Genomic DNA, 22,503 nt, shown 5'->3' with positions numbered 1-22,503 from the left:
AGCCTTTTGGCATCAATAACAAAGGCAACTTGGGAGCTGGAAAACTAAAAGGGAGCACAGGAGAAATTGTGTTACCCAGCTGTGGATATTCCTGTTTACACGTACCCAGAGTGGATCCTCCTCACATCTCACGTGCACAGAGAGGCAGCAGCTGCCTTTGCATGGCCAGGTCTGTAAATGAAGTGGGGTTTGTAGCCTGACAGACACTTGCATGCACAGAAATCTGTCCACATCTGCAAACCCGCCCCTGCCCAGATGGATGGTGCCTGCTGAGGGCAGAAGCTGTGCAGAGGGGGGAAGAACATCTTGTTTCATAACCTCTTCTGTGTTTCTTTTCTAGGGAGAGCAGGGGGATGATGGGGAAGAAGGTGTGACTGGGATGTCAGGCAAGAGAGGGAACCCAGGTGTGCCAGGCCTTCCCGGGGCACAGGGACCACCAGGATTCAAGGTGAGTTTCTGACTCCCAAAGATATTGCTGTGAGTAATCTAGTCTGTAGCCTGATGTCTCTAGAGGTAGGAATCTCCAAAGTCTAATATAATCTCAGTTCCTGCTGTCATCTTTCACATAGCTAGAGGCTCTATAGGCTTCTCTCTTTATCCATCCATCCATCCATCCATCCATCCATCCATCCATCCATTTTCATGGTGGTCACAGCAGCTGAATGTCCCAGAAACCTTTCCTCCCTTGTCAAAGGTCACCGAGCTCAGGAACCTCCAGACACACATACCCACACTACAAACACTTCCATCTTTTTTCATCAGAATCCTGACCAGAAAAAAAATGGAGAATTTGCAGAGAAACTGCTACAGCCCACCTGTAGAATGTCCAGGATGGACAACTCCATGGGAAATTCGAGTTTCCTCTAGCTGCTCTACAAGGCCTGAACTGCTGAAGGGAAATTTGTGCTGCCTGGGTTTTAGCATATAATTACTGTGTAAATATATAATATATAATATATAATATATAATATATAATATATAATATATAATATATAATAATATAAATATAATATATAAAATATAAAATATAATATATAAAATATAATATATAAAATATAATATGTAATGACTGGAACCAGTATGGACTTGGACATCACACTGAGTGGAAGCAGGGGCAAGCTGCTTCAGTGACCTCGGGGTTTATTCCTGGTCCTTGCCCTGATCCAGACTGGCCACAGGACCTAAATTAGACCCACAGCAATTCAGCCTTTTGTAGAGAGACTCTGTAAATAGGAAGACTCCAGCTGGGTTTGGAGAGGCTCTGGGATCTGATTTAAATTAGGGCTCCACAGCACATCACCCTTAAACTGTCACTTGCTGCCCTCCAGCTGCCTTGGGCAGAACAACAGGCTGTGACCAGAGGTGACTGACAGACCCTCGTGTCCTTGTCACAGACTCACATCCTGCCTCCAGGGAAAATCATTGCCCCTTTTCCAGCTGTTCAGCCACCCCAGCCTCTCACCTGCTGCACCTCTTGTTGCTCCTGGCACTTGGCAAGGGGAAGAGGAGGGGAGCAGAGTGTGGTGCTGGGTCACAGGAGCCCCTCTCTGGATTGAAGTTGTGGAATTAGTGTGGGGGAAAATGTTGGCTTTTCAGCCTCTGGATTGAAGTCCTCCAGCTGAAGTCTTGGCATGTCTTCAGCATTTTCCATGGATTAATCATCAGTTGCCAGCCTGCTGGGGGGAAGAGATTATGGCAAGCTGCAGGGCAGGACAAAGAATGTACAAAGTGCAAAGAGAAGACAACTCATTCCCATTCTCTCCTCAGCCCACGCAGGCAGGACAGCTCTGCTGAAACTCCTGCTCTGTGGGGACCCCAGGAGGGGACATGGCCAGGCCCACCCTGCTCTCATCCTGTGCATCCTGAACAACCCACCTTAGCAGACCTGGGGCATCCCCTGATGCAACCACATTTCTTATCCCACTGAGCCATCCCTTCCAGCTTTCCATCTATGGCTATTTCAGCTGAGTGTTGTTATATTTAGCTCTTGCCCCTTGGAATAACGGGAAAATCTGTTATTTTTAGGGTGAAAGAGGATTGCCTGGACAGACTGGCCAAACAGGGAAGAGAGGATCACCGGGAGGAACGGGCCTTCCAGGGAGCCCCGGCGACCCAGGACCCAAAGGACAGCCGGTTAGTGGGGATGGAGCTGATCACACCTGACTCCAGGCTGTCTCCTGCAGGAGAGGGTGCGGATCCACAGGCTGGGACAGCAGAGTGAACCCTGGGAGGGTCTTTAGGGGACCCCATATCCAGCTTGTGCGTGGTTATAGGCGAGAGATTAGGACTAATGTAAAACAAGGCACAAGGTGAACCCCCAACTACCTCAACTAAAGTACTTTGTTTGTATATTTTACATAACACCCTGTGATGGCAGTATTCAAGCTGAAAGATAGTAGCCAACACCACGATAACGAGGCCATTTTGTCCCAGATATCCACAAGTGACACGTTCATTTGCCCTGTATTGCCACTGCTGTTTCACTGCAGGGACAACGACCAGGTCACTTGGCTGAGATGACTCCATTGTCTTTAAATCCTTCTGATTTCTTTTGCTTTTGCCTGAAATCCCTCTAAAAAGAGGGCTTGGTTGATTCTCCTAATGCAGGGAAGACCTTGGTCCTCCCTTAGTAGCAGTTTTGCTTTCCAGGATCCGTAAATGGGCAGTTAAATCAATTTGTATCCTTGGAAAGTTCCTTACGCTCCACCGAGTCCAACCAAGCCCTTCCTTGCCAAGCAGTTTCTCACTGCTGTGGCAGGAAAAACTTCCTAACAGTGAGATTTCTAAACTGACTCTGGAACAGCTTTGTAACAGAGGTGGTGGAAACCCCATTGCTTGGGTCATTTACAGCTGGGCTGAACAAGTCATTGTAAAACACCCTGTAAAGCACAATCCATCACGGGTCACACAGTCCTGCCGAGAGGCCAAACAAGCTTTTTCCATCTCTGATGTTCCTGAGACTGGAGATGAATCATCTGGTGAAGGTTTCTGACCCCTCTTTTTTTTTTTTTTAACATTGAATCATTTTGCATTTTGACATCTGAGAAGCTCGGAAATATCAAAGGACAAACATCTCAAACATGGTGAAAGGAGGGTGTTTACATAAGGACATGCTACCCAGGGTGGGTTTTTTATTCTCAGAGTGCAAGCTATGTGCTGATTCAAGCTTGATGGCCTTCCAAATATTTTATTATTATTTTTCTTACAAAATTGAGCAAAAATCCCTGCAGAGTTAAATAGGAAAAGAATTAGGGGACATGCATGGTTTTCCTGGGTTTGAGTGGGAGGTTATATTGTAGGAACACACACTTTTTTAACAGCTTGAATGAGCATAGTTTGAAATTATCCTTTAAAAGGTCAGTTCAGTTGGTACTAGAAAAAAAGAAGACCTTGTTTTAAGGGGCTTTGAGGCTATTTTTTTTCAGCATGAACTTCCAAGATCAATCTCAGAGCAGATGCTCTCCATCCTGCTTCAACTGATTGTGGGCCAAACCAGAGAAGCATCTGCTAGAAACAGTGCATGTATGCCTCCTGTCTGGGGGCAAAAAGGTTTAGTCTGTGAGATCTAAGTGATCTACAGGTCTGTGAGATCTTCTGGAGTTGCTTCTAGATTGCTGTTTGTGTAGTTCCTCCTCCAGATTTCTTTCATACTTCCTCCTCCTCACTCCTGCTTAGACTGAAGGGTAGTCATGGATTTCTCTTTGAAGCAGCTGAACTCTTGGTGGGTCTCTAAGTGACCAGCCATCAGTGTGAACTTACTGTTGTGCTTTGTCCTTGTATTTGTCTTGGCTGTTACTTGCAGGGAGACTTCGGAGAGGCAGGATTTCCAGGGATTGCAGGATTGTTTGGGCCAAAGGTAAGAGGCTGCTTGTGATCAGCTGGTTTTCTGGTCCTTCTTTACTGGGGACAGACAACACAGTACTTGTTGCAAAGACTTTGTTATCTGCTCTGCAGAAACTGTGGAAATTGAATCATGATCCCAACTTTCTTTAGTTTATGCATCTTTATTTGTTAAATGAGTGTGTGTTAATATATATATATTTGTTAAATGAGTGTGTGTAAATACATGCAGGAATTTATTCCTGTTAAAATGGGCAGCTGTTAGAGGGGGAAAGGGCTGTCCTAGAGACTCCATGGCTGTTTTTCCCACCTGAACATCTTTCAGACCTTTGTATTTCCAGCATCTGTCATCAGCCTGCACCTGAAACAAAGACGTGCACCCTAACACTGAGGGCCTTGATTTGAAGTTTAGACCCATTTTATCATTATATAATTTTCCTGGCGAAGAGGGAACTGTCTTTTTACTGTAGAAAGTAAAGGCCTTGCAAAACAGAAGTGGGAAAAGAATTTTTAAAAACGTGGACCTCCCTATTCCCATATAGGAGGCAGCACCTTATCCTTGCAGCAGAGCTGTAAGCAAGGGCATAAACACAAGGTCTGGTTATTTAGTGGATCTCATTTCTGCTTGCAGGGCCCCCCAGGAGACCTTGGGTTCAAAGGCATTCAGGGACCACGTGGGCCACCGGGTCTCATGGTGAGTGGTTTTCCCAGTTTGTTGGTTTGGGAGGATTTTCTTCCTTCCCCCACCCCTGTTTCTGAGGCTCCAGGGTGCTGTGAGGAGCACAGTGCACTGCTCACAGCTGTAGGTGACCACATCTGCATGGGGCTTGGGCAGTCATGGTGCACAGACCACTCCAGCTACACTGAAACCTTTCTATTTCTGGAATTTCCGAGGTTTAACATGGGTTGTGGCAACCGTACTGCGAGGGCTTGTCTCTTTGGACTTGCACTTTGAAACAGCTTTTTATTCCAGCTACAGCAAATACCACCATCATGTAGCAAAGAGGCTCAGTGTCTTCACTGAGTCTGCCCTGCTAAAAGTGACCATCAGTTCCCATGTGATGATTCACACATATCTTTTCTTTTCTAGGGAAAAGAAGGAATTATTGGCCCACTTGGCATTCAGGGTCCCACGGGAAGCCCAGTAAGTGTCTGTGCTTTTTTCTGCCTGTCTTTTTCAGAGGAGCACAGTGCGTGAGATCCAAGATGTTTGAGGCCAGCATAAGTAAATCCCATTAAATGAGAAAAACAAAAGGGGTTTTAAGATCAGCAGCTTCAGAAAAGTGCAGGCTTAGTCTCTGGCTGCATAGATGGTTGCAAGAAGATTATTAGCTTAAAAGTGAGGAGCAACTCAGCCTAAGTGCAAGGTTTTCTGTAGATTGCCTCAGAGGCAAAACTGTTATTGCAGATTTTCAAAAGCAAGCTGCCAGATTTCCCAAAGAACTTGGCCTGAGGGGTCAAAAAAACACAAACCAAACTGATAAGTGTAGTAAACTGGCAAACATTTGATTCTAGGAAGTGTTGAACATCCCTGCCTGCCCCAAAATGCCAAAAGCACTGAACACAGATTAAGGGTCAGGTCAGTGCTTCATAAAAACATGAACATGACACTGCTCAGAGTTCAGTCCAGAGCCTGCTACTGGCAGAGGGGAAAACCAGCAAGATGAACTTGGGCATTGCCCAAACATCCAGTAATGGTGCTTTTGTGCCTCGGGATGGAGGAGCCAATATAACAACCTGAGCTGATGTGTCAGAGGTGCACTTGGGTCCTTGCAAGGAGCTTCTGGGGAGCAACACTCGGCAGTGCAGCTTGTGAACAGTCACTGACAGACACCTCGTGTGCTTTACAGGGGCCCAAGGGAGACAAAGGCAGCCGTGGGGAAATGGTAAGTGCTGGTCCCACCCCTGGATGTCCCTAAGAGGGTCCCTCCCTTTGAGCAACCAAGAGTCACACCAGGCTCTGCTGCACCCACCCGGGCTTGGGCTCAGGGTGGTGGCATCAGGCTCCCATGAGGGAGCCTCTGGTTCTCCCTGCTCACATTTCCTACCTCCATGGGCACAGCAGAGGACACTGTGATGGCAGGGACCTCCACCCCAGAGGATGGTGGTGCCAGGGCCATCACCATCCTCTGCAATAACCTCTCTGCTGTTGGCAGACCCCCTGTCCCTCCAGTGCAGCACCCAACCCTTGCACAGGCACCTTGGGAACAACACACAGGTGTACAGGGAGATTTGGGGTTAGTAATGAGCATCTTCTGACAGCTTCTGCCTTTTTTTCTTCTTTTTTATTTTTCTGCAGGGTCTGCAAGGTCCAAGGGTAAGTATTCGACATCACTTTTTCTGAATGATATCTTGCATTTAAATAAAACAGTTGCTTTTACATTTTATCAAATGTAAAGCTGCAGGGTGGGTTATTGTGCACACAGGGAATGTGACAAGTACCTGGGGATAAGGAATTAATGACAGTTGAGGAGCTGGAAGGGCTGGGAGCAAGGGATGCCATAGGAATGGGCCAGAAGAAGGTAAATGCACCCACAGCTGGGATATGGACAAAATGGAGCCAACTCCTGTCTCTTGAAGGGTTTGAGGGAGAAGCTACTGTGAGGTGTCAAAAATCCAGAGGATTTCAGCTGGGAACAGATTCCTGCTGATGATAACAGGAATGGAAATACAAACCAGAGATATTTCACTAACTGATGCCACTCTGTCTTTAGGGTCCTCCAGGCCCACGAGGACATCCTGGCCCTCCGGTATGTATATGTGGAAAGAGTTCAAAGACATTATTGAAACAAGCTAAAATTATTGCCATGATATTCTCCAGAGGGACTGTTCACTCACTGGAAATTACAGTTTAGCCCCATTCCTCATATGCAAAACTGTGTGTGTGAATGGACTAGTGTTCCTTGTGCTTTACTCCAAGTGTTTTATAGAGACAGCATTGTTGCCTCTCTCACTCCTCTGCATTGAGGGGCTCCAGGGAAATGAGGATTTCAAAAGGCCATGACTGAATATCTGTGCAATAGTGACTGCCCAGCTTTCTGGCTGATGCCCCTTTTTCACTTTGATTTCCAGGGACCGCCAGGAATTCCAGCCTCGTTTGTAAGTTGCCATTTTCTGTATGTTTGTTAACGACAATAAGTCCTGTAGAGCCCAGGTGCTGCTGAGACCCTGAAGGCACACACTCAGGTCCAGCAGAAACTGCTGTGTTGGCAGGGCAATGCTTGAGTTGCAGTCTTAGATTGAGAAGCAACTGTTTGCATCAGGGCATGTTCAGCTTCTGGCAATCTCAGTTACCATCTTTTTCACCCCCCCACTAGCAACAAGATGGCTTTGGGACAGCTTTCCAGACACTGATCGACTCGAACACCGCGCTCAAGACAGAGGTAAGAGTGAATTTTTAAACTCCCTGGTCTTTGCTGGAGCTGGAGGCTGGGAATGGTCACAACGGTGTTGTCTGTGTGTTCAGAGTTCATACACACAAAGCTCTGATTTATTAATGTTCTTGTGGAATATTTGGAGTTTATGTATGCAGAGGTCCAGTTTAAAGGATATGGTTCTGTTGCATCACTCATTTGTGAAGTTTCAGACCTCATGACTTTGCCATCATGACTTTGCCAGTGCCTTAATGATGGCCTACTTGGGACAGCAGGATCCTAGCCAGCACAGCCTGTCTTTGACCCACTGATTTCCCCACAGATGATGCAGAAACCCTTGTAGTTACAGCACCTGGTGTCCCCAAGGCACCCCTTTTCTCCTTTTCTCTCCAGGGTTACCAACATCCAGACCTTCTCATGCTGGACCATGGAGGGGAGATCTTTAAGACTCTACACTACCTCAGCAACCTCATTCAGAGCATCAAAAGACCCCTGGGAACCAAGGAAAACCCTGCACGAATCTGCCGGGACCTCATGAACTGTGAACAGAAGATGAACGATGGTAGGGAGCCCTGAGTGTGCAAAGGCTGTGTCCTCCACAGGCTGTTTCATATGGCCCAAACTGGTCTCCTTCCCTGGGACCAGTCACAGAGAAGCCAAAACTTCCCTTCTCTCATTCACAGAAAAGGTTTAAGTGTCCTTGTTAATCCCCAAACCATTTCTTCAGGTACCTACTGGATTGACCCAAATCTTGGCTGTTCCTCAGACACCATCCAGGTCACCTGCAACTTCACCAACGGTGGGCAGACGTGTCTCAGCCCCATCACCGTCTCCAAGGTAGGCACAGCTCAACCCCAGAGTGGTATTTCCCATCCTGCTATTGCCAAATATTTATGCAAGGGTGTGTTGTCCTGGGACACCGGACGGTGACCACAATGACACAGGTTTCTCCTCAAGGCAGAGTTAGTGCAGCTGTAACATTGAGAACTGCTCTGATGTGTTAAAAAAAATACACCCAAAACTCTTATTGACTTCTGTCAAGACAGAACTATAAGTTCCAGTGATGTTTAATGAACCCATAACCTTCACAAGACCAGTAATTTTGCAAACACGCTGCTCCCAAATCCTTTGTTGAATTAATTTATGTTCAGGTCACTCTTGCATTTTGCTTTCTGCCACCTGAAAAAGTGAGGTCAGCTTAAACATACAAGTTTCCAGTGAAGTTAGTGCTACAGGGTTTTCTTGAGGAAGCACCTGCACCAAAAATAGAAATATCAATATCTGGGTTCATTTGCACCTGCTGCTTTGCAGAAGTGTGTATTGAAGTCAGACTTTACATTGTTTTCCTTCTACTTAAGGACTTTCCACTTTTATTCTGCAAACTAAAGGACCAGCTGTGTCCCCACGAAAACTTTCCAAACTGATTTGGCATCTGGCCCTTACGCCCATACTCGTGCCAGATCCAGCTCCCCCCCAGCCCCTCTGCAGGGCACCCCTGACCTCTCTGTCACCTTCACAGCTGGATTTTGACATCGGCAGAGTCCAGATGAACTTCCTGCGCCTGCTGAGCTCCGAGGTGGTGCAGCACATCACCATCCACTGCCTGAACACCTCCGTCTGGCGGGAAGGCTCCTCCGAGAAACCCTCGGACAAAGCCGTGCGCTTCAAGGCCTGGAACGGGCAGATGTTTGAGGCAGGGGGGCAGCTCAGGCCAGAAGTGGCAGCTGATGATTGCAAGGTAGGTTGCTCCTGAAGAGGGAAGAGGTGGAGAGAAATGCCAGGCTGAGCCCACTCAGGGCTCACAACAAGGCTCGAGTCACACCCGTGCTGCTCATTCTGCAGAGAAAGGGGAGAAGGGTCGAGTTTACCTGTTCACCACTAATTTTCCAGTCCGGGATGCAGTAGCAGCTCCTGTGAAGTAGATGGCCTTCAGACAGAAAGGAAAAAACTAAATTCCAAAGTTATATGTGAGATGTAGCAGCAGTTAAATGGTAGAAGGAGAATGGCCACCCGTGGGTGGTGGACGTGGCTCTTGCCTGATGCCACGCAGAGCTGAGAGCCACAGGGCTGCATCTGGGCTCACTGAACTAGGAGTTTGTGTTGGTGGTACCATCCAAATTGTATTTTCATCAACCTGGTAAAGGATTCCCCAAAATGCTCTCTAAACCCCACCCCAGACCTGTTCAGCCCGAAGAACAGTCCTTTGTGTCATGAAACACATTCCTGTCCAGCAGGATTCACCCCCCAGCTCACCACCTTTTTCTCTGTCCCCCCTCCCTGCACAGATCAAGGATGGACGCTGGCATCGGACTCTCTTTTCGTTTCGGACACAGGACCCTCAGCAGCTGCCAATTGTCAACATCTACAACCTCCCCCCCTCCGAGCCAGGAAAGCAATATCACCTCGAGGTCGGCCCCGTCTGCTTCCTTTGAACCAAGCTATGGAAACCGGGCTCCGAGGCTCCGACCCCACGGCTGGCCTGTCCTCATACAGGCTCTCCCACCTCTCTGCAGCAAGGGCAGCTGGGCTGTATCTTTTGGGTCAACTCTTGCTCTAAGCCTTTGGCTCAAGGTCTCAAAGAACCCCGTGATCTGCTGAACTCAGCCGGGCGTTGAAAGGAGGAAGAACAAGGACGTGAGCAGTGAAAAGGGATCAGGGGACTGGATGTCGCGGTTCCACACACAAAGCTTTTCCCATGACCAAAGAAAACATTGAGAGAAACCTCAAGCGACTTGGAGCGTGTGGGTTTTTTTTGTTGTTGTTGTTTCTCCCTCACCACCACCACCACCACCACCCATTTTGTCTGGTTCCTGAGTTACCAAATGTTCTTTCAATTGAGAAAAAATAATTAAAAAAAAAAAAAAATAGAGCTTCCCTCTCAGAGCTTGTCACCTTCTGGACGGCCACGTGCTGCATCAGGTCTCCCAGGCGGAGCTGCAAGTTGAATCTGGGCTGCTCTGTGTACAGGAAGCATTTTGATGTGCAATATTAGAAGAAACAAAATATATATATTATATTATTTAAAGCAAAAAGAAAAAGGAAAAAAAAAAAAGCTAAGTTCCTCCTCCTTCCATGAGTTTGATCAACATCCCCTCTCACGTGTGGTGTTGGGGTAAGGGGGAGAGTCCTTAAAGCCAAGAGTGGGGACTGGAAGGAGGAGAGGGGAAGAGATTGGTGCTAAAATAGAGAGAGGGAATGGGCTCGTCTGATTTGTTTCTACCTCTCACTGTGAAATCTCTGGTGCTCTTAAAAAAGTGTGTTATTTTATATATATATGACTTTAAACTATTTAAGGTTGTGAAGGTGCTACAGTGTCTTGCCACAGACCCAAAAACAAAAAGCCCCATAGGATCACCTCTCTCTGGGAAGAGAGGAGCTTACAGTCCACAGCTAAATCAGAGAAACAAATCACCTTAAAAGGGATCCTTTAGTGGCCGTGGATGTCATTCACATGTGACAACTCCCACTGCATCCAAAATCACCTACAGGATATTTTACAAGCAAATTTGCTTTTTTATTTTTTTTTTTTTTGTTCATCAGCACTTCACGGCTTTGGGAGGGGAGTGAGGGACACAGCTCATCTGGAAGTGTTGAGCCTCAGAGAGCTATTTTTGAGTCAGTTGTCGTGTAACTAGTTGGGCTGTAGCTGCACTGGCCCCATGTCCATGCCAGCTGCGACTCCCTGGGCTAAGCTCATATTTAAACCCAGCTCTGCAACCCTTCCCTCGGCCCCTCTGTCAAGACTGACTTGATGGTACCTTGTTTCAGAACCCAGCCAAGCTTGGAGGGGTTTTGTTTTGTTAAGTTTTGTAGAAATTTAGTCTCTATATGTAAATTTGGAGGATTTTTTTTTTTTTAAAGAGGATAATTATGGTAATCTTTAATTCTATATAAGGAATAATATTGATGTAATCAGAGCTGTACTGTATCAGAAACTCTTCAGTGCCTGTTTGGAGTTTTCATGTCTCATATGGACTATGGAATTTATTTTTTTTGAGGAAAAAAAAAAATTATCTGTGAGTCTCTCTTCGTGTATTCTTTTTTTTTTTTTTTTTTAACTACTGCCTGCTGGTTGATTTCCAACAACCATCAGAAAAGGTTAACAGGATCTGTCCCAAATACCTCGCCCTCCACGCAACCCCCTGCCAGAAATACCTCACCCCCAGGCCAAAATCACCATCACCCATCACTCACTGCCTCCCTGCACACCCCCCACACTGCAGGTCTCTCCATCTCTCATCCCTTGCCATTGGTTTTATGTGTTTTCCTGAGGCTGCAGTTACCATTTGTTCTCATTAAAGCTTTTTTTCCTTTTCTTTTTCTTTTTTTTTTTTTTTGGACTTAAAATAAATATTTAAAACTGAGGCAATGAAACTGGACTGGAAAATGTTTTTTGGTTGGGTTTTTGTTTGTTTGTTTCTTTGTAGGAAACTAAGCGGGCAAGAGGTGCAGAAATACCACACACACACCCCCCCATCTCCTGGGGTGACAACATTGGTGTGACAGCCTAGGTTACCCCAAACCCACACCCCAAAGCCTTCCACGACCTGCCCAACCCTCAGCATGATGCTAAATGCACAACGAGGTTGGGATCCTGATGGTTCCCCACTGCTGTGCATCACCCCATCACCCCATGCCTCATCCATGTCCCCATCCTGACACAGTGCCCAGAGCAAGAGGGAAAGGAAAAAAAGGAGAGGACAAAAAAACGGGGGAAAAACCGGAGGGGAAAAGGAGGAGAGGGAAAAAGGGAGACAAACTGTAAGGGAAACAAACAAACTATAAGGGAAACAAACTGTAAGGGAAACAAACTCTAAGGGAAATTGTAAGGCTGGGAAGAAAGGGGAAAGAAAAGGCAACATGAAAGGGCAAAAAGAGGGAGGAAAAGACGGTGAAGAAGGGAAAAACCCAGTTATGCTGCACCACAGACGCTGCCTTGGCTGGTCCCGGTTGCGACAGGAGCAGCGGGAAGGGGCTGAGCTGTGTTTGCTCACCCACTGCTCTGCCCTTTCCCAGCAGTGCTGGGACACCCCAGGGCACGATGAGGTGCTGGGTGATGGCACCGGGTCAGCTTTGGCACTAAAACCCATCTGGGCTGGGGCTGTCCCTCACACGAGCTGCCGGTCCCGAACCGCGCTGCGGTCAGGGCTAAAGCAAACACATCTAATAAATCATTCACAACACTTAAATACAAAGCCAACATTAGAGGAGCTCTAAGGCACTGTTAAATGAGGAGATTCTGCATTTGAAGAAGTTGTAATTTATGTAGTTCGTTAAAAGCCTGAGCCCACTGCACTGGTGGGTCTCCTGCATCATACCCAAGGCCCCGTTCCCCACGGAATCCCCCCCAGTATCTGACCCCAAGAGCACATGTGAACCCCTGTGCCAGCCCCATGCCCTGGCAGGGAGCAAGGCCAGTGTGAACTGAAGCCTGGGGGTGAACAACCACCCCCTATCAAGCTCTGCAGAGGTTTATTTGCCCTCTGGAGGGAAGCCACACCCAGGTGCCCTCAAGGCCTCCAAACACACCTGGAGCTGCCAAGTGCTCCACACCCACAAAATTAGTTGCAGTTTTCAAGAAAAAAAAAGCCTGCATTGGTGAAACGTTATGTTGGTGGGGTTTTCTCATCTTTTTCTGTTGGAGAAATCCAAGATTTTGCAAGTTGAATTTCCTCCACCTGGTATTGCTTCATGCCTGAGCAAACAGCCCAGCAGCAGAACAGGCACATTGCTGCTGGGAATGTCCAGCGTTGCTGGCAGCTGTATATAAGGGACAGAGCTGATCAACAGCCTGGCAGAGCAGGAGCATCCTCCCAGCTGGCCAGGGACATGCTGGCCACCATCACCCTCCTCCTGGGGCTGCCCCTGGCCCTCGCCACCGAGCCCCCCAGCTGCGCCCCGCTCGTCCCGATCACCTTCGACAACACCACCATCCCCAGGGTAAGCCCTGCCCTCTCCTTTCCTGTCAGCATTCCTAGCCCTTACAGGTCCAGGAAGAGGTTATAGACTCATCAGCTCTGTGCTTATCTGGCTGGCTATCCATGCTGCTTTTCTTAAAAAAAAAAAATCCAGACAGCTGTACCAGGGCACAGGGAAGGGGTGAAGCCTTGCAGCTCTGCACCCATAATCTCATGAACAGGCACTTTTGGAGGCTCCTGCTTCCATCTCCTCTTGCAAGCCAGGCTGGGCACCACCATCCCAGTGGCTTGTCACTCTGTTTTAAGTCCTTCAGGTGGTGGTGACCTAGGTCACAAGTCTCCATCCACAAACCCTTCACTGCACAAACAGTATTTAGTCCCTTGGGAATGTTTAATGGGAGGAAAGCAATGAGAACTGGGCACCGAGCAGGAGGGACACTACCACAGAAAGAACTAGCCATCCTGGGAGCTGCAGCAGCACTTTGGCAGAGAGGGGACAAAACCCAGGGGATAAAACCCCTCACTCAGCCTGGATCCTGCCCCAAGGTGGTCACCTACCAGGGGTGGGGGATGGCAGGACATAGCATCTGCTTTCACTGATGTAGTGCCCGTGGGTGAACCTGATGTGGCTGCCCCAACCTTCCCCACTTCTCTCCCCTCTGCAGCTCCTGGGACAATGGTTCTACATCGTCGGTGCCACCAGGTACCCCCCTTACCTGCCAGAATTAAGAGCAGCGAAATTCTCGGCTTTTTCCTTCTCCCCTGGCAGCCATGAGGACGAGCTCAACGTCACTGAATTCATAAGACTGTAAGGACAGGCATTCACCCCCTCATCAAGCTCCCCCCAACCCCAGGGGCAATTCTACCTGCTGGTACCATCCTCTGGGCTGAGGCACCCTTTCAAATTTGGGACTGGAGAGCAGCTGTGCCACCTTTATTTAAGCTCTGCAGTCCCACTCAAGTTCCAAGTCCCCCGGGCTTGACAGGGACATTTGCTCCATCTGACCTCTCTGCCCCACAGGAACGAGACGTGTGTGGGGAGGAACAGCAAGGTCCAGGTCTTGCAGGAGAACTCCACCCTGGTGCACGGTGAGGCCCGGTCAGAGCATGGGAAGGGGATGCACCTGGGAGTCTCCTGCTTCTGCCCCCCAGTACTGGGCACCACAAGCCCTTTTACACCTAAAATTGCGTCTGGAGGTGGGGGGAAAAATTTCTTCCACCCCACACCATGGGTACAGCAGTGCTGTGGGACCAGGCTGGTCCCCACTGGGATGAGTCTCAAGGATAAAAGGGGATGAGCAGCCCCTGCCAGCTCTGCCCAGGGTGAGCCCCAGCACGGGGTGATCCCACTCTCTCCATGCCTTCCAGTTGATGATAACTAGGCGGTTTCCATGGCCACACTGATCCAAAGCGACAAGGACCTGCTGATCCTGAACCACATCAACATTGACTCCCCAAGTCTGAGCCTCTCAGGTGAGTGGATGCTGCCTGGATATGTGGGGTAAAGCCTTGTCCAGGGACAAATCAAGGGGCACAGGCACCCCCAACCCTCACAGGCAGGGCAAAAAGCCCCTTTTCCTCTGATACAGAAAGGGGAAAGATGGGAGCAGGCAGGCAGTGGGTTCCACATCTGCACTACGGGGATCACCCAGGAGCAAAGCACCCCTAAAACTCCCTTTTGTTCCCCCCCTTCTCCACTCCTCTGACAGCACGGACACACAATGTGAGCAAGGAGCACATGGAAGAGTTCAAAGCCCACCTGCACTGTCTGGGCCTCACCGAGGAGGACATGTACTACACTTCCATAAAGGTACCAACCCCTCCCCAGGGTGGGTGAGCCCCAGGCCAGCTTCTGCCTCCAGTTGGGATGGGGTTCTGGGTGAGGTGTAAGTGTTGTTCCCCACTGCAGCTTACCCTCTGTGCATCTCCCCTCCTCCCTAAGCATCCAACCCAGCCATTCCTTGTGGTTTGGGGGCAGAGGGGCACTGACAGCCACTCTCCCCTCTCCTGTAGGATGCCTGTCCCCCTCCTGGGGAGAAAACAGGTGAAGGTGATGCAGATCCACAGCTGGAGTAACCCCCATGGACCAGTTCAGCTGCTCCATCCTCATCCTCCTACAGCCAGGCTCAGTGCAGCCTCAGGAGCTCCTATCCAGGCTTTGTTTTTCTCTCATGGATTAAACAGCCAGTTCCACTGTTCTCATCCGGACCCAAAATAAACCCCTGTGTTACAATCACCAGCTGCTCCTGCTCCATCCTCTCTGGCACCATGTGCAGGACCCCCTCCTGCATGCCCTGCCAATGGTGCTGCATTTCCAAACCTGCCAAGAGGTGTGAAAAGCCCCAGACAAAACCCAGACAGTGCCAGGCGTGGCAGCAGGTACAGAGATGCTCATCCCTCACGCCAGCTCTGTGGTGGCAGGGGATCCCAGCCTCAGGATGTTGGGATGTGAGCAACAACTCATCAGCCCTGACCCCACAGGGAGATACACAAACCTGCCAACCCCCTCGAATCTCCTCCACCATGACGCTTTTAGCACCTGAACATCCCACCCTCAATTTTCAAGCCAAATCCCACAAGGCTCCATCTGCACCAGGGCCTTCCACAGGGGTCACAGTGGGGTGGGGTGACAAAAGGTGACATTGCACCTTTGCTGAGTGTCTCCGAGCAGGAAAAAGGGGAGACAATGGGAAAAACCATCACCCAGGGCCACACCAAGGGATTCAGGAAGGCTTTGCTACCAGAGGGGAAAAGGTAAGCAGAAATAATGCCAGAGAAGCAGGTCCTGCCCTGACCAGCAGCACAGGGACAGCAGCAGGACAGGGAGGGGAATTCAGGGAGCTGCTACAGATCTGTCCAGCAGGATAGGGGTGAGCTCCTGGGACCCACCAGTCCTATTTTTATGGCTGGTTTTGGCAAGGACAGCAAAAACACGTTCCCTTCTCTTCAAAGCCGCCCTGGGCTTTGGCTGGGATGGGGGGAGCTGCACCGTACCTCATTACCAGAGCTAGGGGCAACTACAGCGGCCACCTGTGGGGGGGAAAATGGGCAAACTTAGGGCACATTTAAGTTTTAAATGCAGGGACTGCATCGTCCCCATCACCAGCAGCCCACACCTATCCTCGGCTGCAGCCAGAGGGCCAGGGCGAGCGTCGGCGCCCAAAAGGTGCTGGTTGCATCACCGGTGCGGTGGCCCGGCAGCCCCGGCAATCCTGTCCCCTCCCGAGCAGGTGGCTGACAAGGAGCCGAGCGCAGCGTGGTCGTCTGTCCGGCCCCGGCCCCTCGGGAGCCATGGCCGGGATCGGTGACCCTCGGCTGGCGGTGCTGCTGCCCACGGCCGCCTTCCCCTGCGGAGCCCTGCGCCCTGACAACGCCACGGCCACCAAGGTAGGAGAGACACGAGCCCCAGGGGGCTGCCCCGCTCCTACAGATAACTTGTGGGTGCTCTGCCAAGCCTCCCTGTCCCCTGGGAAAAAGGGGGAAACCCCACCTTGTCCCCTCCCGGCACATCTGCCAGCGTGCCCTCGGTGAAACACCTGCAACAAACGTGAAACATTTGCTTTCCAGAACACCCCGAATCGCCCGGTTTTCTCGTGGCACCCTAGCAAGTCCCAACAGCAACCTCCAAAGAAAGAGGGGTGGCTGGGTATTTTTTGGGCTGCCCTGACCCTGCTGCACCACCCAGAGCACCACAGCCGGCGCCCAAACACGCAGCTTGTTTTTTTACCCCGGTGCAAAGGTTTCATCCGCTGGCTGCCAACGTAGTGTCAGAGGGAGAACTCACAGAGATACCAATTCTGCCACGGGGAGGGTGGGGATCTCCTCCCCACGGCTCTCCCCTGCAAACCCAGCAGCCCTCACCGCCCTGCCCCTCTCTCCCCGCAGCTGCTGGGGACGTGGCTGTACGTGGCCGGGGCTGCCCAGTTCCCCCGGCACCTCCTGGAGATGCTGCTCATCGACCACGGGCACCTGCACGTGGAGCCCCTCAGGGATGGGCCGGAGCTGCTCATCACCCAGCACGTGGCCGTGTAAGATGCTGCCCCCAAACCCGTCCCCTCCCACCTGCTGCAGCCCCACAGCCTTTCAGTACAAAGTACGAGCACAATTCCAGATTGATTTCTCCAAAAAGACTCTCTCCTGGCTGCCCTGTGCATCCTCTCCCATCTCTTCTCTTCCTCACTCCCTTCAATTAATTATTTATTTCAACAGTCCCCGGGTTTGGGTGAATTTTGCAGGGCACAGAGGTCTCACAGACACCAAGCCCTGTGGGCAAGGAGAACACCTCTGTGAAGGAGGAGAATTCTCCAGTGCCACAGCCACTGACTGTGCCAGGCACCAAAAGGTGTTTTCCTTGCCAGGTCAGACTTTCAGGGGATGATTTTTTTCTGTGCCAACACAGGCAGCAATTTGTTGTTTCAGTTATTTCGGGGTGGAAAATATCTCACCACCAAGGAGTGGGGGCAAGGCACAAAAAATGCACAGGAGAAATGCCCTAATTTTAACAGTGAGAGCAATTAACCCAGTGAAGGAGGTGGCAGGTGCCTGGTGTGGGCTCAGGAGCAGGGCTGGGTCTTTGCTGGTCCTTTCCAAGCCCATGGCATCACCCCCTGCCCCTCCCTCTCTCTCTCCAGGGGGGACCAATGTCTCACCAACAACCTCACCTACTTGGAAATCGCCGCCGGTAACACCACACTGGTGAAGCATGGTGAGCACCCATTATCCCCCAGCCCGTGTTTTTCCATGGATTGAGACACACAAAGGGCCCATGTCCATGTTTTACATCATCTGATGCATTTTCTTCCTGGGCCACTTTGCCTGTTTGAAGCCTCGGTGAGCTCCAAACAACTCCCCACACCAGGACACCCAGGGGATCACACCCCCCCTTCCAGCCACACTAAACTCCACAGAGCAATGCTGTTCCAGGAGCAAACCTGCTCCCACCCCTGCTGGAGAACACCATCTTGTTTGTGAAGTTATTTCACAGTCCCTGGGGGAAAGGAGGGAACATTCATGGGAGTTTTCAGTGAGTTAATGGAGCTTCTCATTCTGAATTGCTTCCTCCTTGCAGAGGAAACAGGGGGAGCCATTCAGGGTGGGAATTGCAACCTCCTGGGTTTACAGTTTGCACTGACCCAGCCACAGCAGCACTGCTGTGAGCAGGGGGCAGCTTCTCCACGTTTTTGCAGACCCCCGAGCTGCAAGGTCAGGCACTTGGGGTCAGGCACACCCTCATACCCCGAGCCTCAGAATGCCACACCATGCAGCACATTCCAAAAGCAGGACAGGAGTTAGGTGACTTTGGCTCCTTCACACCCCAGCCCCATATTTAAGGAACACAATTCAAATAAACCAAGAACCAAACAAGTCACCCCATGTCAGGACATTTGTCCTCACCCACTGCTGAGGGCTGGATTCCGGGGGCTACTGGCACTGCTCACACCTGGGCTGGGGTTTGTAGCTCCTGCAGCACTAAAAATCTGAATATGTTCTCTCCAAGCCAAGACCCAGGAAACTGTGGGGACACTGATGAACCTCAGCTCTGAAGACCTTTTACTCATCCAGTACCAACTGCAGAGGGAAAGGACATATTTGGGACTGTATCTCTACGGTAGGCAAACTCCTTCCCAAAGTTACTTTGTCATGGGACACCGAAACACACACATAAAATTATCAACTGAAACCACAACAACAGCTTGGTTTCACCAACAGTGAAACTTTCCTGAGACCAGCGCTCCAGGGGTCACAGGAGCATTTACAAAGCCCATTAAATCCCACATCTCTTGGCAGAACAGAAAGAACAAGTTAAAGACCAAACCCACTTAGATTATAAATATTCAAAGAACAGGAAGCAAATACAACTCAGCATCAATATCATTGTAAAATCTCAATATTTTCAAGCCAACCATGATGTTTCAGTGCTTACCTCCCAGGGCAGAACACGTGGCTTTGCAGTGCCAGCACAGGCAAAGCTGATCAGATCTACCCACAACCTCATAAAGCACTTTTAGACCCTGATAAGGCTCCCCATTGCCCATCCAGGCTGCAAAGCAATTGATTAAGAGAGAAAACTGCCTCCATACTCAGCCTTGGACCCTCCCATCACCCCAGGAATGTCAGACTATCCTGCCATCCCTTAAAGCAGACAGGACTGGAGTAGTTTGGGAGAGTAAAAAAAATTATACCCAAGGCTGGTTTTGTTCATGTATGTTCACCATGGGCACAAGAGATCCCTGCAGAGACCACATCCACAGCAAGCACTGGTGGGGAAAGGAGGCAGCAAGGGCAGGGACATCCTGAAGGGCCATCCTAAGACCACTAGTCCATATTTAACTCCTGGCAAATGCTTCTCCTCTTCCAGCCCGGAACCTGAGCGTGAGCACAGCTGACCGTGAGGAATTCGAGCACCACGCCAAGTGCCTGGGGCTGAGGGAAGAGGAGATCATTTATGCACCCTGGAAAACAGTACGTGGGTGTTTGTGGGTGGGCACGGGTCAGCAGAGCCAGCACAGCCCCCACCCCAGGCTGTGCCCCCAGCTGCCAAACTGGGGTCTTGGAGAGGCGTTTTCGAGGTGGTGGAAAGGATTTAGGGGACTAAATAACCACAGGGTTGCTTAAATGGAGGTTTAAAATAACATCCCCCTGCAGATAGGTGACTCCTGAAGGCAAATACCTGCACCCGAGCATCTCCAGGGAAACCTGGTAACTGCCTCCCACTGCCAGGAGAGAAATAGCTACAGCATGGGATCTTTGCCCTGAAATTCCTCATTTTGCCTCGAAACTCCTGATTTTGCCCCCCCAACCCCCAGCAGAGACCAGCTGCCCCCAGGAGCTGCAGCAAGGGTCAGGAGAGGCCAGTGCATCGGAGATTTTTCCTTTAGGTTTTTCCCCAGAACATTAACCAGACCCAGCCCTTGCCTCTGCCACCTCACTTAGGACATTTTATCCTGCAAATGACCCAGTGCCCAAGTCAGCTTGAAAAGTGATGATGAAAAATATCCTACCTTTTTCTGTTCCATCCTGCTGTTCCACCTCAGGAGGCTCTGACTTTCAGAAGTGCCCAAAACCCCACACCAGGCAGCCAGGCTGGATCCAACATTGTCCCCAACACCCATCCAGCCTCAAGATGCTTCTTTTAAAACTGTCCCCCACAGTTCAGGGGAAGTGGGGACAGGGACAGACAGGGAGTGAAACCCTCTTGCTGTGGCAGGGCCAGGTCTCCTTTCCCATTTAGGCAACAAGCAGCACCTGGGAGGAAGAGCCCAGCTCCCCCACACTAATCACAGGCAGCTGTGGATTGGGGGTTGCAGAGGCATTTGGGTCACATTTGACTTTGGACAAGGTGAAGGAAGGTTAGAGAAAGGCGAAGTGAGTGCAGTAAGACAAAACTGGCTGTCCTTACAAGCTGTGGTGCAATTGGTGTTGTCAGAGAAGGGTTTTGTGCCCAGCCAAGGTAGGACACTGCATCCAAGGAGTAAAAAACTGATTAAACAAACACAGAAAATATTTTGGGGACCTTTGTCATCAGGGTGAAGGAGATGGATGTGAACAGAGCATCAGAGTAGACTCACATACCCCTCCACCAGCCCCAGGCACTAATAGACCTTAATTTATAGCCAATGCCTGGGTAGCACGAGGTTTTTACTTATTTCACCAGAAGTTTGAGTCCCCCTTTCCTTCAGCACTCATTTGCTGAACCCCCAGTGTAGCACAGCTTTGCCCCAGAAACTTGGTTTCTTCTTTCCAGCACACACCTGGAAAATGTCACCAGCAGCACCTGGGCAGTGTCTGTGCCTGGGGAAGCCCAGAGCTTCCTGAGCCCCTCTTAGACTTATGATCAGCTAAAAAGGGAAAGGAAAATACTTCTTTCTCCAGTAAATTCTCTCCTGTTGGTGCCTTGGCATTTTCACTTGTCCTGTTATTGTTGTTTGGACAGGAGCTGTGTCAAACAAAAGAAATAGAAAAAGGCAACACCCCACACACGGAGCCCGTGGCTGAGGGCACAGCATCACCTCCTCCAGGTACCCCCCGGCCTGGGAGTGTGGGGAACTGACCCCACTTCAAGCAATAAATGTTTTCTTCAAATTCCATGCATTTTGTTGCCGAGCTGTTGGAGAGCAGAGGGTTCTGAAGAGGTCAGAAGTGGGGCTTGCAAAAAGAAATTGGGCATCCAGTTCACCTTGTGTGTCATTCAGGTGGGAGCTGGGAAGAGTCATCCTGGAGCTTTACACCAAGCTTGGAAGAGAGCTCTGCCAAAAAGGCAGCACTGAAATGGAGCAGTAAGAGAGGCCAACCAGGAGAGGGCAATCACTAACTATGTTAAATAACATGCCAAGCCTTTGAGGAGCAAGTGGGATATACAGAAGGCTGGAAACCTCTTTACCCATACAGCCTGGGGAAGAGGGTGCTTAACTAGAGAAACCACCCCATTCCCTTGACAGCAGTTCGACCGCCAGGTAGCCCAGATGGGGCAGAAGTTCCTGCCCAAACCCTTTGGATCTGGCAAGTGCTCCCCAATAATGTCCATCCACAGCGAAGTTTGCACACATTGACACTGACAAATTATCCTCCTGCCAGAGGGAGGGGGTGCTGGCCCAACCCAGGCTGGATTTTTACTTTTCCAGAGAAAGGGCCATGTTTTCTCATTTCCCAGTAAGCTCAGCACCGTGGAGGTGGGAAGGTACAAGTGCCAAGGTTGAAATTGCTCTCTGTGCCTCTGGTACACCCCTGCACTTGTCAGGCACCTCACTCATCCCTTATCCCACCCCCAGCCCCAAAGGGAGGACAGCACTGTCACTGCATTTGTGTAAGTGGAGGAGTTTAACAAGAGACTGCTGTTGCTGCGTGTCTGGAGAGTAGTTCAGTCTCTGCTCTAACCTAGTAATTAAGCACTGAAAATATCTCTCTTCCTTAAAAAGGAAGAAAATGAGCAAAGCTGGAAGGAAGGCAGCAGTGGGCCCCATCCCTCCCACTGCAGCTCCAGGGTGCCCTGTCCCTGTCCAGCCTTTACTGGGCAGTGTTTCAGTGTCGAGCCTTTGGACAGATTCCTGTAGCAAAAATGAATTTTACAAGATCACAGAATCATTAAGGTTGGGAAAGACCTCCAAGATCATTGAGTCAAACCTGTGCCCAATCCCCACCTTGTCACCCAGCCCAGAGCACTTAGTGTCACATCCAGTCCTTCCTTGGACACCTCCAGGGATGGGGACTCCACCACCTTCCTGGGCAGCCCCTTCCAATGCCTGACCAACCTTTCTGTGAAGAAATTCCTCCTAATGTCCAACATGAACCTGCCCTGGCACAGTCTGAGGCAGTTTCCTCTTGCCCTGTCACTTGTTACCTGGGAGAAGAGGCCAAACCCCACCTGGCTCCAC

The 22,503-nt window shown here is 50.1% G+C and overlaps 3 protein-coding genes across 3 annotated transcripts in view; all 3 read left to right on the top strand.

Moving 5' to 3' along the window:
• Positions 1–9,994, top strand: part of COL27A1 (collagen type XXVII alpha 1 chain) — a 145,185-nt gene extending 135,191 nt beyond the window's left edge. The window contains exons 48-61 of the mRNA XM_018074444.2: positions 341–448; positions 2,026–2,133; positions 3,803–3,856; positions 4,472–4,534; positions 4,931–4,984; positions 5,691–5,726; positions 6,140–6,157; positions 6,555–6,590; positions 6,913–6,939; positions 7,158–7,223; positions 7,608–7,776; positions 7,942–8,051; positions 8,734–8,952; positions 9,500–9,994. Coding sequence (XP_017929933.1) covers positions 341–448; positions 2,026–2,133; positions 3,803–3,856; positions 4,472–4,534; positions 4,931–4,984; positions 5,691–5,726; positions 6,140–6,157; positions 6,555–6,590; positions 6,913–6,939; positions 7,158–7,223; positions 7,608–7,776; positions 7,942–8,051; positions 8,734–8,952; positions 9,500–9,646 — 1,215 coding nt within the window. The 3' untranslated portion in view covers positions 9,647–9,994. The remainder of the gene's footprint in view (positions 1–340; positions 449–2,025; positions 2,134–3,802; positions 3,857–4,471; positions 4,535–4,930; positions 4,985–5,690; positions 5,727–6,139; positions 6,158–6,554; positions 6,591–6,912; positions 6,940–7,157; positions 7,224–7,607; positions 7,777–7,941; positions 8,052–8,733; positions 8,953–9,499) is intronic.
• A 3,028-nt stretch (positions 9,995–13,022) lies between these two features.
• On the top strand, positions 13,023–15,365 carry LOC103754562 (alpha-1-acid glycoprotein 1). The gene is given in 6 exon segments (XM_008920403.4): positions 13,023–13,154; positions 13,798–13,940; positions 14,154–14,221; positions 14,501–14,605; positions 14,842–14,942; positions 15,146–15,365. Coding segments are annotated over 6 exon segments (591 nt in total). The 5' UTR covers positions 13,023–13,043; the 3' UTR covers positions 15,209–15,365.
• Positions 15,366–16,420: 1,055 nt separating this feature from the next.
• LOC103754552 (alpha-1-acid glycoprotein 8-like) lies at positions 16,421–21,213 on the top strand. Its single transcript, XM_025895307.2, has 6 exons — positions 16,421–16,519; positions 17,018–17,160; positions 17,764–17,837; positions 18,630–18,740; positions 19,491–19,594; positions 21,066–21,213. Exons 1-6 carry the CDS (start codon positions 16,424–16,426, stop codon positions 21,180–21,182), a joined length of 645 nt encoding a protein of 214 aa, XP_025751092.2. The 5' UTR covers positions 16,421–16,423; the 3' UTR covers positions 21,183–21,213.
• Positions 21,214–22,503: the final 1,290 nt, after the last annotated feature.

This window comes from Manacus vitellinus, unplaced genomic scaffold (assembly GCF_001715985.3).
Source record: "Manacus vitellinus isolate BGI_N305 unplaced genomic scaffold, ASM171598v3 scaffold_27_pilon, whole genome shotgun sequence".
Classification (NCBI taxonomy): Eukaryota; Metazoa; Chordata; class Aves; order Passeriformes; family Pipridae; genus Manacus; species Manacus vitellinus.
Note: the sequence above shows the minus strand (reverse complement) of the source record. Positions and strands in the feature narration are given on the sequence as shown.